This window comes from Neolamprologus brichardi, chromosome 2 (assembly GCF_056152115.1).
Source record: "Neolamprologus brichardi isolate AB-2024 chromosome 2, ASM5615211v1, whole genome shotgun sequence".
Classification (NCBI taxonomy): Eukaryota; Metazoa; Chordata; class Actinopteri; order Cichliformes; family Cichlidae; genus Neolamprologus; species Neolamprologus brichardi.
The window spans coordinates 20104965-20118057 of NC_142105.1; the positions used below are offsets into that span (position 1 = coordinate 20104965).

A 13093-nucleotide genomic window follows, 5' to 3' on the forward strand; every position below is an offset into this window, starting at 1 on the left:
ACTTCACCACATCTCCTCCAATCCCAAGTAAAGTCTTCTTCCCAGTACCACCTTGATAAACAACAAAATCATGGAGCATACCAGAGGATGAGCACCGGGCCCAGATTTTCAATCCCCAGGGGTGGGGCTTTCCCTTCACATACTGCCTTATTGGGCTGTGTGTCCCCTTGAAGGGTACCATTTGCTCATCAACAGAGTTGTACTCCTCTGGGACGATATCCAGGCATTGTTTGCGAAACATTTCAAGCCATGGACGGATCTTCCAGCACTTGTCTTCTGCATCTCTGTGTAATAAATCTGTATTGTCAGTGAAATGTAGAGATCCCAACAGGGTTAGAAATCGGTTGCAGGACATGTTATCTGCTACCATAGGACACCTGGTGTCATTTTCCCAGTATGCTCGATTTCCAGGCATTTGGCAACGCCTCGACAAAGCTAAAGTAAAGTTCCATCACAAATTTAGGTAATTTAATAAATTAGGTATGCTTGAATTTAGTTAAATATGACTGAGGATTAACAACAAAGAATACATTTACTTAAAATAATTGAATGAGCTAAACTGACTAAGCAAATGATCAGTTTTTGTCTTTTTGTGACAAATATGTGACATCAGTTTTTTTAAGAAAATTTGGAGTTTAATGCCCGATGTGACATATTTGTCACAGCGATATTTAACAAACTGATTCTAGATCAAATTGTTTCAGAAATATTACCAAACTAGGTTACAAGTGACCTATGACATCTTATCTAAAGTTTATAATTGCTGAATGAGTAAAAGCTTACCTTTGCAAAAAGAAAAGAAAGTTTTTAAAATTAGCATAGTGGTCTTATTAGCTAACCAGGTGGACCACGACTTTGAAAATGGTGTCTTGAACACCCAGAGTGCCTCACTTGTCACATGACTGAACTAGTTTGTGCAGTAGACGTCACTTAGGGACTTTATTAGTTAAAAGTCAAAGTTAAACCATTATAAATAGTTTTTCTCTAAGTGTAAGGGGGCGGTGACACCAGTGTCACTGTGGGTCCTTAAGGGTTAAAATTGCTAAAAGTTAACCTACACTGGGTTCATTAATCACTGTATGAAGAAGAGTCTGTGCCAAAACCAATTCTCACTATGCTGGTGTTTTTCTTTCTTTATTTTTGTTAATTCGTGAGGTGAATTTTAATCCTGCATTGAAAAAAAAAAAGAGAACGTTATTATAAAAGTGTCGAAAAGCCCCCGTCATTTGTAAATCAGACCGGCGGGACGTCCCTTCCCTTTCGTAACTTACGTCGACGACTGATGTGCATTTCCCATCCGCCTAGACGCACGAGAGTAGTGTCACTGGGTAGGCGTTTTCTAGTCTGGAAAGTGTTGTTTTGTTTGTTCGCCGCGCACCCAGTGCACTCTAACTCCGAGAACCGGAGCCGAAAATGTCCTTTCACTCGGTTTTGGAAGAAACAAACTCTTTAACGATGAATGAAGGGGATCGGTTGGATACTACCATCTATGCGTGTCCGGCTTATGAGCTCAGTAAAGCGGTGTCGGTGTCTTTGGGTTTGGATTCGGTGTCTTCTCCGCCCAATAATATGAACCAGAGCTCCAGCAGCGCCTTCGCGGAATGCGACTCCACTGTGGCGGATACTTCTCGGGGAGTGCCAGAGTTGAGAAGGACGGGAAATATGAACTCCGACAGCAGCCTGCTTGTCCTGGGTGACAGCAGCCTTAGAGAGGACGACTTTGGAGAAGTGTGTCAGGGCATACAGCAGGTGAGCTGTATGGATCTGTTCGGATCGGGCGAAATGGACGGTGCGCAAACTGTGACGCGTGGCTCGGTGATATCCAGATACGTCTGCAGGGAGTCAAATGTGTTTATTAACCCCACGCTGGAGCTGCCCGCGACCCCTCAGGTGGCCGAGGTCGTACCTTTAAAACCACCTTCGTCTTACTATGCCAGTTCAGACCTATATAGGGATTTCCCACCGCAAATGTGGTGCGCAAATGAGCGCGCATACATCGACCGATCCCAGCCTCAGCCACAGCCACAGAGGGGAGATTCAGGGGAACATAATTTTTTGTGCAAATACTGTAATTGTGGGCAAGCTCCTCGCAGAAACAGGCAGGAATGCCGCTGTATCTGGTACGGTAGAGGTGAGCAGGGTGGCATGCGAGCGACGGCACAAGGATATGGCCAAATGGAAAGTTACCCAAGTGCGATTCCTCAGGGGCAGAGCACTTTCTCCACTATCAAGAGCGAACCTTCGGTGTGGATGAATTGCACAGATCGCAGTTTAAGGTAAAGATCAGATTCGAATTTTGTGTGCGTCAGGTCAAAAGGCCATTCATACTGAGTACAGTACATTCAGTACTACCGATCCCTCCCATCTCTCACACGTTTCGTTAATGAGAAACACACAGCATGAGCGTCGTGCCAGTAACTGCGCTTCAATCAACCCGCTTTGCAGTCGGGCTTTGGTCATTTTGTCTTCTAAAAGGAGTGCTGTAATGAGTTTAGGCGTAAGTTCGCAGATGTTTAACGGTGCACTGTCTTTCCCAATTTCATGCTTAGTTTCTTGACGTTTCTGTGAGAGCCACAAAGCATAAGCTAATTGGATAAGTGTCAGCACAAATAAATCAAAGGCAGCGAACACGATTATTATGTATCGCTATCAGCCATGACTTCTATTGATACTCTGTGGAGTCCTGAAATGTTCAGCAGCACTGAACCCTTTGTCCTCCAACAGCATGGTGTGCTTTTTTTGTTTTGTTTTGGCTTTCTCTAAATCATGTTATAGCATGCAGCTACAGCAACTTAAAGTTTATCCTATTCTTAAGATTTTCCAGAAATGTCCTTATAAGCCCTGGGACTGCAGCAGTAGGAAATGTATCAGTGTCCCTATAAAGAAGAGATACAGCACCTGTTTCTGCTTCTAGAAGGAAAGCCTTTTATTTTATTACAAGTTGCGGATTTATTAAAAAAAATTTCACTCTGGAATGTGTTAATCACAACTTTTACTTTGGAGCAAACTGACTCCCTTTGCTGACAAATTGTCAACCACATGATGGAAAAAATTTAATTCGATTGGATTTTAGGGAATTGGCATGATAACGCTCAGTGAAGGCAGACCTACTAACCCAAAACCGATAATGTCTGTGTGAGTGCTTTTTAATGTCTGCTGCAATTCTTCATCAGTGTCTTCCCTCAGTTTTTAAAAGGGTTTAAAAACTGAGGGAAGACACTAAAACAACACCATCGTGTGTGTGTGTGTGTGCGCGCGCGCGCGCCCAGGCATGAGGATTTTTTTCCAGGTGTGTATCTGTCAGAAAGGAGAGTGTGTCAAGTGTGCGGAGATGACGCCTCGGGTTGTCACTATGGAGCAGTCACCTGCGGCAGCTGCAAAGTATTCTTCAAGAGGGCCGCTGCAGGTGGGTGCAACACACACACACACACACACACAATTACTCACTCACTGATTTTAATTTCTTACACCCACTTGCTCTCTCCTGTAGACAGGGCACAGTGACCCTGACATTATGAGGTCGAGTTATTTGTTATCAGTAAACGCCCACATATCGTTGCTATGAGTGGAAGCCTAGGCATTGTTGAACTCGCACTCCTCATCCCCCAGCACTCTTGTGTGCCTCCAGGTAAGCAGAACCACTTGTGTGCCAGCCGAAACGACTGCACCATCGACAAACTGAGGCGGAAAAACTGCGCGTCGTGTCGCTTAAAGAGATGCTTCATGTCGGGAATGAGCCTTAAAGGTGAGCTGCCAGAGATGAGGAAATAATGAGACATAAATAAAGGAAAGTATTTTGCAGTTTTAAAAAAATAGGTCAGCGTGGTCAGATTCCTTACATTTATTAGATTAGAAGCCCTCCAGCTGAATTCCAACAGAATCATCTCTCCAGGTCGCAGGCTGAAGGGAACCGGGCAGGCGAGTAATGGAGAAGAGGAGCAACAGCCAGCTAGCTGGGGACACGGAGAAAAAGAAGGGAGAGCAGCGAAGAAAGATGCAGTCTTGGAGTCCAGAAATGCAGCTCTCAGGGCTCAAGGTGGTAAAGATTAGTTGCACAGAGCTCAAATGTCAGGTTTATTCAACGCTAAATTTACTTTTGCCAGAAAAGACTCGATCTTGCCACACTTTCTGCTTCATGTTGTTTTTATCTACATATCTCGAGCAGCTTCCCAGGCCCTGGTTGCGGCCATCCCCCCACCCCTGCACTCCCGCCTGTCCCTGCTCAGCATCCTACAGGCTATTGAGCCAGCTCTGGTCAATGCCGGGCATGATCCTGCCCAGCCAGACAGCCCTATGTCCTTGCTCACCAGCCTGAACGAGCTGGGAGAACGGCAGCTGGTAACTGTGGTCCACTGGGCCAAGGCAATACCAGGTAAACTAATCTGAGCCAAGGTAATTAATTCCAAGTAGCTCTTCCAAAGAATCCGGTAGGGAGCACATTTCCATGGCTGCTTCCATTTTGGTTTCTAGTCAGACATACCACTTGCATTCCTTGTTAAGCAAAACCCTGAAAGATCAGACTTGTAAACAACTTTGACTAAGAGAGTAGATGGTAAATGGGCAGTTTGAGAAGAAATAAGCGTAATTCAATCAAAAATTACATTAGAATTCCCTGCGGTTTGGATGAGCAGTACCACTGTTAGGAAATGTATTTAATCTGCCAGCACTGAGCAAGGCCTCAGTATCTAGGTCAAAAGATGAGAGACCTTTCCAGAAGTTTGCGCTGGTTTAGTGTCCATGCAAAACAAACAAAGTTGTTCAAATATTAGCCACTAGAGGGGGATGTTTCCCATTTAAGCAAAAAAGAAAAAATAGAGGAAGGCTGAAAATGGCCATCATTGTATCCATGTTTGCTGTTATGCAGGAAGGGAAGGCTCAGGGTTGAGTAATTAGCATCATGGGCTCATCCGATGAGAATAAGAATAAGCAGTCATCTAATCACGGGGTTCTCATTTTATTCTCAAATCAATAATTCTCGAATCAATAAAGCAAAAGAAGGAAGGAAGGAAAGACACACATGGACTGTCAATGCTCTGCTGCCGCCCCGTGTGGGAGTGAAGAAAGAGTGAGCCAAAAGTAAATGCAGTCCTTATATAATGTGTGACAGGTGAGTGCAATTAAGGACAAACACCACACCCAATCAAAGGTGAGAGAACTAAACAAGGTGCATCTGGTGAAGTGAGTGGGTGTGCTGGGATGTGCTAAAAGGTGGGTCTTTACAACATTTGCCTCAACAGTTATTTAATTGAGCCAAATCAGCTGATTTTTTTTTTAATAATAAAACTGTTAATGCTTAACCCTGAGGAGAGCTTGATAACAGCGTCTTTTGTTAACAGGGTTTCGGGACCTGCATATGGATGACCAGATGTCAGTGATTCAGCTGTCATGGATGGGGGTGATGGTGTTTGCCTTAGGCTGGAGATCCTACACGCTGACTAACAGCTCTATGCTCTACTTTGCTCCAGACCTGGTTTTCAATGAGTGAGTTTCAGCAAATATTCCATTTAACATCAAACAACGAATTCACAAAAAAGGAGACGCAAAATCTTTATCAAACTAAGAAACGAGAAATTATCACTGTGGCAAGGGGTTTTCTGGAATGCCATGAGACTTCACTTGTCATCGTGAAATGCGATGAAAGGCACGGCGCAACACTTTTCTGGTGTTTTTCGGCAGGAGGAAAACAAACAGCGAATGTCTCTCCGGGCACGCCAGCAAACCCGCCACTTTGCATTTGATAAATGCGGCAGGCGGAGGAAATCGCCTCAAATGCTTTACTCTTTTTCATCATCGCATAACCATTCATCAGTGTCCAAGAACTTCCACTCTGACAAGTTTTAATTTACACTCCAACCTCACCCCCTCTGCCCCTTATCAAAATGTTTCTGACACCTCAACTCCAGCCTTTGTCTTTTTCTTTCTTTCCCAAAAGAAACGGAGTTTGTGTCACAAAAATTGCTGCACATGAGTCTCTCTGCATAGTAATGGATATGCCTGCCCTTGTTGCTGACCCTCATTTTTCAGTGCCTCACTGTCGTTCTCTATTTTCCATTATCCATCTAACTCGTTTTTTCTCACCTCTGGTGCCTTTTTTCTCTCCTTTTTTCCCCCCATCATGTCCCCAATAACTACTCCTTTCTACATTTCTCACTACGTGACCCTTCTCCTGCGTCACGCTTTTTTTCCCCTTTTTTCTTTTTTATCCCTCCTCACAGCCAGCGGATGCAAGTGTCCAGCATGTATGAACACTGTGTGAGGATGAAGCTACTATCCCAAAGGCTGTGCATGCTCAAGGTTACCCAGGAGGAGTTCCTCTGCATGAAGGCCCTGGTCCTCCTCAGCATCAGTGAGTCACCCGGGACCATGAGTAATGACGCGAATGTCAACTCAACATGTGAAATACAACTGCAATAGAGTACAGCCATACTTTAGAGAATTGATGGGATGGATAAAGTCTGTGAGAGTTACTGTTGTGTTCTGGCTTTGTGGTCACAGTGCCAGTGCAGGGCTTGAAGAGCCAGAGTTGCTTTGACAAACTGCGGACCTCCTACATCAAGGAGCTAGACCGTTTGGCCAGCCACCACGGAGAGACCACCCGCACACAGAGACTGTTTCACCTCACGCAGCTGCTGGACTACCTCCAGTCGGTAATACACACAAACGCATTCCAAAAAATGCACCATGCTGTGACACTGGACATGGATGCACATGTCATTTTTTTAGAGTGAGCGCAAAATAATGCTCCTTCCTCTCGCACAAAATGACAGACACAACACTATACAGGCTTGAAATACAACTGTAAACCTATTATGAACACACAAGCAAGATTTGTATTGTTTTAAAATTTCACGGCTGGATTAATTCAACCGAGTCTGTTATTCTCTATTAGCTACTGTGTATCTTTGTTTCGGATTATATGATAACCTGGATTTGAGATTTGCTTCCTTGAAACGCCTAATCCATAACAGCCTACCATGATAATTAACAGTTATAAAAGAATAGTGGTGCCGGATGCTGCTGTATTAAAGCCAATAAGATGATTTCCATTTGTAGATGATTTATATGGACTGAAGAATAACCCAGACACAGTAAATGAACAGTCATGCGAAAAATAAAGTTTAAAGAGGCCTTTACTGCTTTGTGAGTAGCTCTGTGAAAGCGTTCATGTGTGTTAACACAATGCCACAGTCTTCCCAGGAGTGGACGTCCCAGCAAATTTTCAAACCTCAGTGAGAATGTTACATGGCAGCACAATTAGAGAAAGACTGAAAAGGTATAGCTTGTTTGGAAGGGGTGCCAGGAGAAAGTCTTCTCTCTAAAAAGAACATGGCAGGATAGCTTAATTCAAAAAGGTGCAACTGAATACTTTGCTTCTGAAGATTTTTGGAAACAATGTTTTCAATGTCAAAAATTCAACTGGAGATGTTTGGTCATAATGCATAGTACTCATTTGGGCTTGTTTTGCAGCCGGAGGACCTGGACACATTGCAGTGATTGAGTTCAACATGAACTCTTCAGTCTACCAAAGCTTTCTAGAGTCAAGCACAGCAACAAATCTGCAACAGAATGGCTCACAAAGAAAATAATCAAGGTGTTGCAAAGGCCCAGCCAAAGTATAGACCTTAACCTGACAGAGATGGTGTGGCAGGACCTAAGCAAGCTGTGCTTAAACAATTGCCTGCAAACCTCAAAGAACTGAAGCAATGCTGCAAAGAACACAGGGCCAAAATTCCTCCAGAATTATGTGAGAGGCTGATAAAGGTCATACAGAAAATTATTATTTTGAGTTATTGCTGCTTAATGTAGTTTTACAAGCTACCAAATTATGGGCTGTTTTCACATGACTGAATACAGAGGTGGCAAAGGTACAGACTTTCTTTACTTAAGTAGAAGCACAGATACATTTGTTAAAAAAACAGTAAAAGTTGAAACACTGAAACAACTTTACTCAAGTAAATGTGAAAAAGCACTTTTGGACAAAGGCAACTGAACTTTGCACTATAATAATATAATAAAATAATGTTAGTACATGAGAATACCAATGCTATTGAATCTAGAGTCTAACTTTAAGAAATCCACTCAATTTCAATCTGTTGTGCAGTGAAAGGGAATTAAAAATAATAATAACTTTTTTGTTGCAAACATTGTAGAGGGTTACTTTGCCTCCATATCTAAACAGTGAAATGAGAACAGTCAGGGGTTAAAGTGAGATTCAGCAGATCTGTGCAGTGTGTCAGCATAGGACAAAGAATCAGACCTGCTGTAAGTACTATGTCTGTGATCAGCTGACCTGCTGCTCTTTGTAGATTTACACAACTGAATTCAACAAGATGTAAACAGTTTCACAAGCTATCTTCACTGATGAGTATCCCCTACACTGACACTATACTGTTTATACTTTCTACTACACAGTATACATTTGGTATAAAGTTGGAATTCAGTCAGTGAATCTAAACATCATCATCTTAACTTCAAATTCATCTCTGTTACACTTGATGTAACCTAACACCGACCATGAGCACCACAGCCACGGTGCAAAAGTCCAACACAAAGCTTTATTCTGGTCGAAACTACCTAATATTTTCATGCAACACAAAATGAGTTTAGCTTAGTTTGTGTTGCAGGACATTTCACAACATGAAAACACATAATTTATCAAAACATATCATATGCAAATCCAATCTGAGATTAAAATGAAGCTTTAAATTTGCAGTTTATCAAGCATTACTGAGCAGTCCTTACCTTCAAACCCCTCTTCTTCCTGTCCTGTCTTTCTTATCTTAGCTGATAGAAACGTTGAATTTGAAATTACCACCTTTTAACCAACAGAAAACCAAAAAACATGTCACTTCCTTCCTGCTTTGTCCTCCTCTGTAGCGCTAGATAGATGCTGTACCGCGTACCGTGAACCTGCACTTCTATCGGTCCACTTTAACCCCGAGTATAAACGCTATAAATGATCATTTTAAAACAAAAGTAACGAGCCTGTTTTGAAAATGTAAGGAGTAGAAAGTTCAGATATTTGTTTAAAAATCTAGTGAGTAAAAGTAAAAAGTTGCTAGAAAAGGTATTAAGTATAAAAAGTATTTGTACTTCCTTACTTCCAACCTCTGACTGAATTTGACTGAATCTGACTGCTTTTTCTACTCTCACTCAAAACACTTTTCACTACAAGCCACATGTACCTATTCACATGCAAAACACTTTAATCTGTGGCCATAATTTTGACTTGATGTCATAAGAGTAGTGTTAAACCTTGAAACAAATGCATAAGCAATAAAAAAGCAGGTTCATAAAATTTACCTTCATATGCGCGACCATGCAGAAGGTGGATTAACGAGTTTCATTGTCATTTCTGTCAAACATTTGTGCACATATATACCCAATACCAGCAAAATCAGCAACACCTGAAAAGAATTTTAAAAAGCGCTTTTTATTATATTTCAACAAAATATAGAAAGGTCAAGTTGTGCTGTGACCTTCAGTAAAAAAAGAAAATGGAAAGATTATGAACCCAAAAAAAGGCATAAAAGTCCAAGTCCAGGCATTTGAGGTAGATTCAAATGAGTAATAAAAGGTCTTTAATTTAGTTTAAATTCACCCTAAATAAGACACACGCTGATAGCCATCAGTGTATTTAATATTTCTAGATTTATATTCTGTTTATTTTGTTAATAATATTTTTTCCTTTTTACCTCTAAGCCGTAAAAGACTGATGTGGTATTGTAGGTACGCAGGTCAGTGTTGGGAAGGTTACTTTTAAAATGTATTCCATTACAGAATACATGCCCCAAAATGTATTCTGTAACGTATTCCGTTACGTTACTCAATGAGAGTAACATATTCTGAATACTTTGGATTACTTAATATATTATCATGCTGTTTACAACTACGTGAATGTACTATTGCTGTGATTTATTACTGTTACTGAAGGTCCGCGGCTCCGAACCGTAGTAAAGGGACCTCTGGCTAATACGGTGGGTTCTGTGTCGGGCTCGTAGCCGAAAAATAGCTTTACTTTGTTGTCTGGGTCAACTTTGCTTGCGAGAGACAGAGAGAGGCGTTGAAAGGCTGCTCCAACGGAACTTATTGTTTTTGGAGGAAAACACGAACACGGTGTACAGTCCAGTCTTAATAGCTTACTTACAACTGGGCTCGTCAGGCACTCTTCTTGGCTGCAGTGGTTATTATTATATTTACATGCTTCCAGCTCCCGTTTTTTGCTCGATGACAGCTCGTACTTTTCCTTTTCCTCCCTCCCTCGCTCACAGACACATAGCGGGTATGGCAGTCCATTCTCCCTGCAGCCCGGACTACACTGCCTATGATGCTATATTGTTTAGAGCTATATCTGTAGCATTCTGCCTATTAGCTTAGCACAACAACAACAGGCGCTCTCTCACCCAGGAAACACGCAGAGAGAGAGCGTCACCCTGTAACCATGGCAACCGTAACGCTGCCGCCTGGAACAACAGAACGTAGCTGTCAAACAAAACCCAAACAGGCCTGACCCGCGACAATATGAAACAGGGAAGTACCGCCGTGTAATCCATTTATTTCAACAAAGTAACTGTATTCTAAATACCACCTTTTAAAACGGTAACTGTAACGGAATACAGTTACTCATATTTTGTATTTTAAATACGTAACGGCGGTACATGTATCTACTTAAAAACACATGTAGTTTTCCTGTTACGACTTCTCGATGTGCATTTTTTGCATTTTCATTTTCTTTTTATTTGGTGAACTTTCTTTTGTTGTTGTAATACACACTAATCACTCATCTCATCCTTACTGAGGTTTAGGAGGGGAAAGTGTGTTGATGTAGATGTGCAACCACTAGGGGGTGTAAATGCACTACTTTTAACCCTTTTTAGGATTTTTTTTTCTTTTTGTACTTTTATCTCAATGATGAGAACAATTAGCTGTCAAAGGAAAAACCCCTTACATCATTATATGAGTATGACTAGAAGAGTTAAAGCGCTATGTAGAGAGGAGCCACAACAGTTTGAGCCTCCTGTCTTTCACTGTGGATTTACCTTTAAATGCTCGGCTTTGTGGCTTTTGAGCTGGAGGGCAGCCAGAGATTGTCTGGAAGGGCCCTTTAGGAAGAAGATCAGAGTTGATGAGGACTCCTTCAGCTTTGCCCTGTCTGTGGAGCTTAGTGTCACAATAAGTGTTATCTCCTAAAACTGCCTCTTAAGCTGTGCCATGAAAGTCTCGTTTGTTTTTGTTCATTTGTATTATTATTTGGGCATTTTTAGTCTTTATTATACAGGGACAATAGACAGCATCTACATGTTTTCCACATTACATATTTATTTATCTCTTTGTTTCTAATAACCCCACCACATGTATGTATCATGTTTTTGTCTCTTGACTTAGGTTGTGAGGAAATTACACCAGTTCACCTACGATCTGTTCATCCAAGCTCAGTCCATGCAAATGCATGTCAGCTTCCCAGAGATGATCTCGGAGATTGTGAGCGTCCACGTGCCCAAAATGCTCTCTGGGATGGTCAAGCCCATCCTTTTCCACAACACGGCCTAGTGAGTGAGAGTCTCCAAGACTGTCTTTTCATCAGCCACACCGACCGGAAAGAGTTCTCAATGATTTTTACTCTTCTGTCCTGAGAGTATGGTGCAGTCAAGGTGTAAGCAGGTGCTAACAGAAGGGCAGACGGCACATTCTTCCAGTCTAATGTAGTCTGATTTCATCTTCTCACTTCTTCTTCTTATTGCCTGTTTGAATGTATCCCGCACATACACAAATGCTTTTTGGGGGCTGATTAAAATACTTGCATGCATTTCTGTCCACATACTAACGGTGAACCTCATGGCATGTGAACTTCTTCGGCTCTTCATGTGGATAATCACAAACTCTTCTGGGGCGTGCGGTGCAGGGGGACAAGTTTGAAGGCAGCACATCCCGGTAGCTTGTCTGTGTGCATTAGCATGACATTTTGAACTAGCTTTTTTTCACAATGAATGTTACTGTGTGCACCTGAGATGAAAAAAGAATAAATCAGTGACTGACAGTTAATAAGCGGTTGTGACGTTCATACTTGGAAGCAAAGCTATCTCCCCGGAGGCATATAAAAACATTTTTTTGACAGCTGTCATCATCTATTAAAAAAATATCGGACTATTAGATTTCTATTTTGTCAAAATGAAAGCACTTTCAAGGTGCGACTGCAGCGTCACCAATTTCAAATGTATATTTATCCATTTTTGATGCCAAAAAGGTCACAGCAGTCAAAGTGAAAGACGTAATTGGACAAAATGACTCCATTAGTCGATAAACACCACGGGTGACTTTATTTTATTTTATTTTTATCAGGAAAAAAAAAGGTTTTTCAGTGCCAAATATTATTAAAGCAAAGTTTATCCACAGTGGACGTTTCATACTGTTGTAACTTTTCTACAGTTTCCTAAAGTGTTCTTTGCAAATGCTTTGTTGTGTACGTATTACCATGTAATCCTCGTAGCTTATGACAGTTTTTGCTAAAGGTCTAGCCAAGAACCCGCTCTATTGTTGCAACATTTACAGCTTGACATGTAATAAAACAAAATAAAGCCAAAGTCTGAGTGCCTACCTGCTGGGTTTTTCTTTTTTGCTAATCTCATTGTCTTGATGATTATACGGGTGAATATTCCAGTTTTTCCCCTCCGCCTCATTCAATTCAAGCCCGCGAGGAGTTTAACTGGCTGAGCAGGGCGAACGAAACATCAGGCAGACATTTCTACTACTGCATTACCCACAGTCGGGATTATCACACATTCTCCATCCAGTCAAGTAATACATTACAGCAGAACACGGCACAGAGCTGGATATTTAATAGCAGGCCTGGAGGATTTCTTTCATCAGTTGAGCCTGTCTGCCAATCAGTAACTCCAGCCTTTCGCTACCATCTAGTGGCGGCTGCGATAACCTGCACCAGTGAAATGAAACTTGGCAGTTGTGTAGTAGCACAACATCTGTTGGAACCATTGACATTTGCTTCGTAATGTAATTGGACACGGGTTCACTCAATGTTTGAGTGAGGTTACCATTAAATAGACCGAGGCACGAGAGTGGACTTGAGTGCATTAAA

General features: G+C 41.8%; 1 protein-coding gene across 1 annotated transcript; it reads left to right on the forward strand.

Moving 5' to 3' along the window:
• Window positions 1-1277: 1277 nt before the first annotated feature.
• On the forward strand, window positions 1278-12586 carry LOC102795905 (progesterone receptor-like). The gene is made up of 9 exons (XM_006781752.3): window positions 1278-2276; window positions 3270-3406; window positions 3629-3745; window positions 3893-4036; window positions 4166-4372; window positions 5337-5481; window positions 6216-6346; window positions 6496-6647; window positions 11386-12586. The coding sequence occupies exons 1-9, from the start codon at window positions 1414-1416 to the stop codon at window positions 11548-11550; spliced, it is 2061 nt and encodes a 686-aa protein (XP_006781815.2). The 5' UTR covers window positions 1278-1413; the 3' UTR covers window positions 11551-12586.
• Window positions 12587-13093: the final 507 nt, after the last annotated feature.

Excerpts from the sequence above, each read along its gene's own strand:
- LOC102795905 (XM_006781752.3), top strand. The coding sequence starts at position 1,414 with ATGTCCTTTCACTCGGTTTTGGAAGAAACAAACTCTTTAACGATGAAT. Across the intron at positions 4,373-5,336 it reads CTGGGCCAAGGCAATACCAG|GGTTTCGGGACCTGCATATG; the intron begins GTAAACTAATCT and ends TTTTGTTAACAG. Across the intron at positions 6,347-6,495 it reads CCTGGTCCTCCTCAGCATCA|TGCCAGTGCAGGGCTTGAAG; the intron begins GTGAGTCACCCG and ends TTGTGGTCACAG.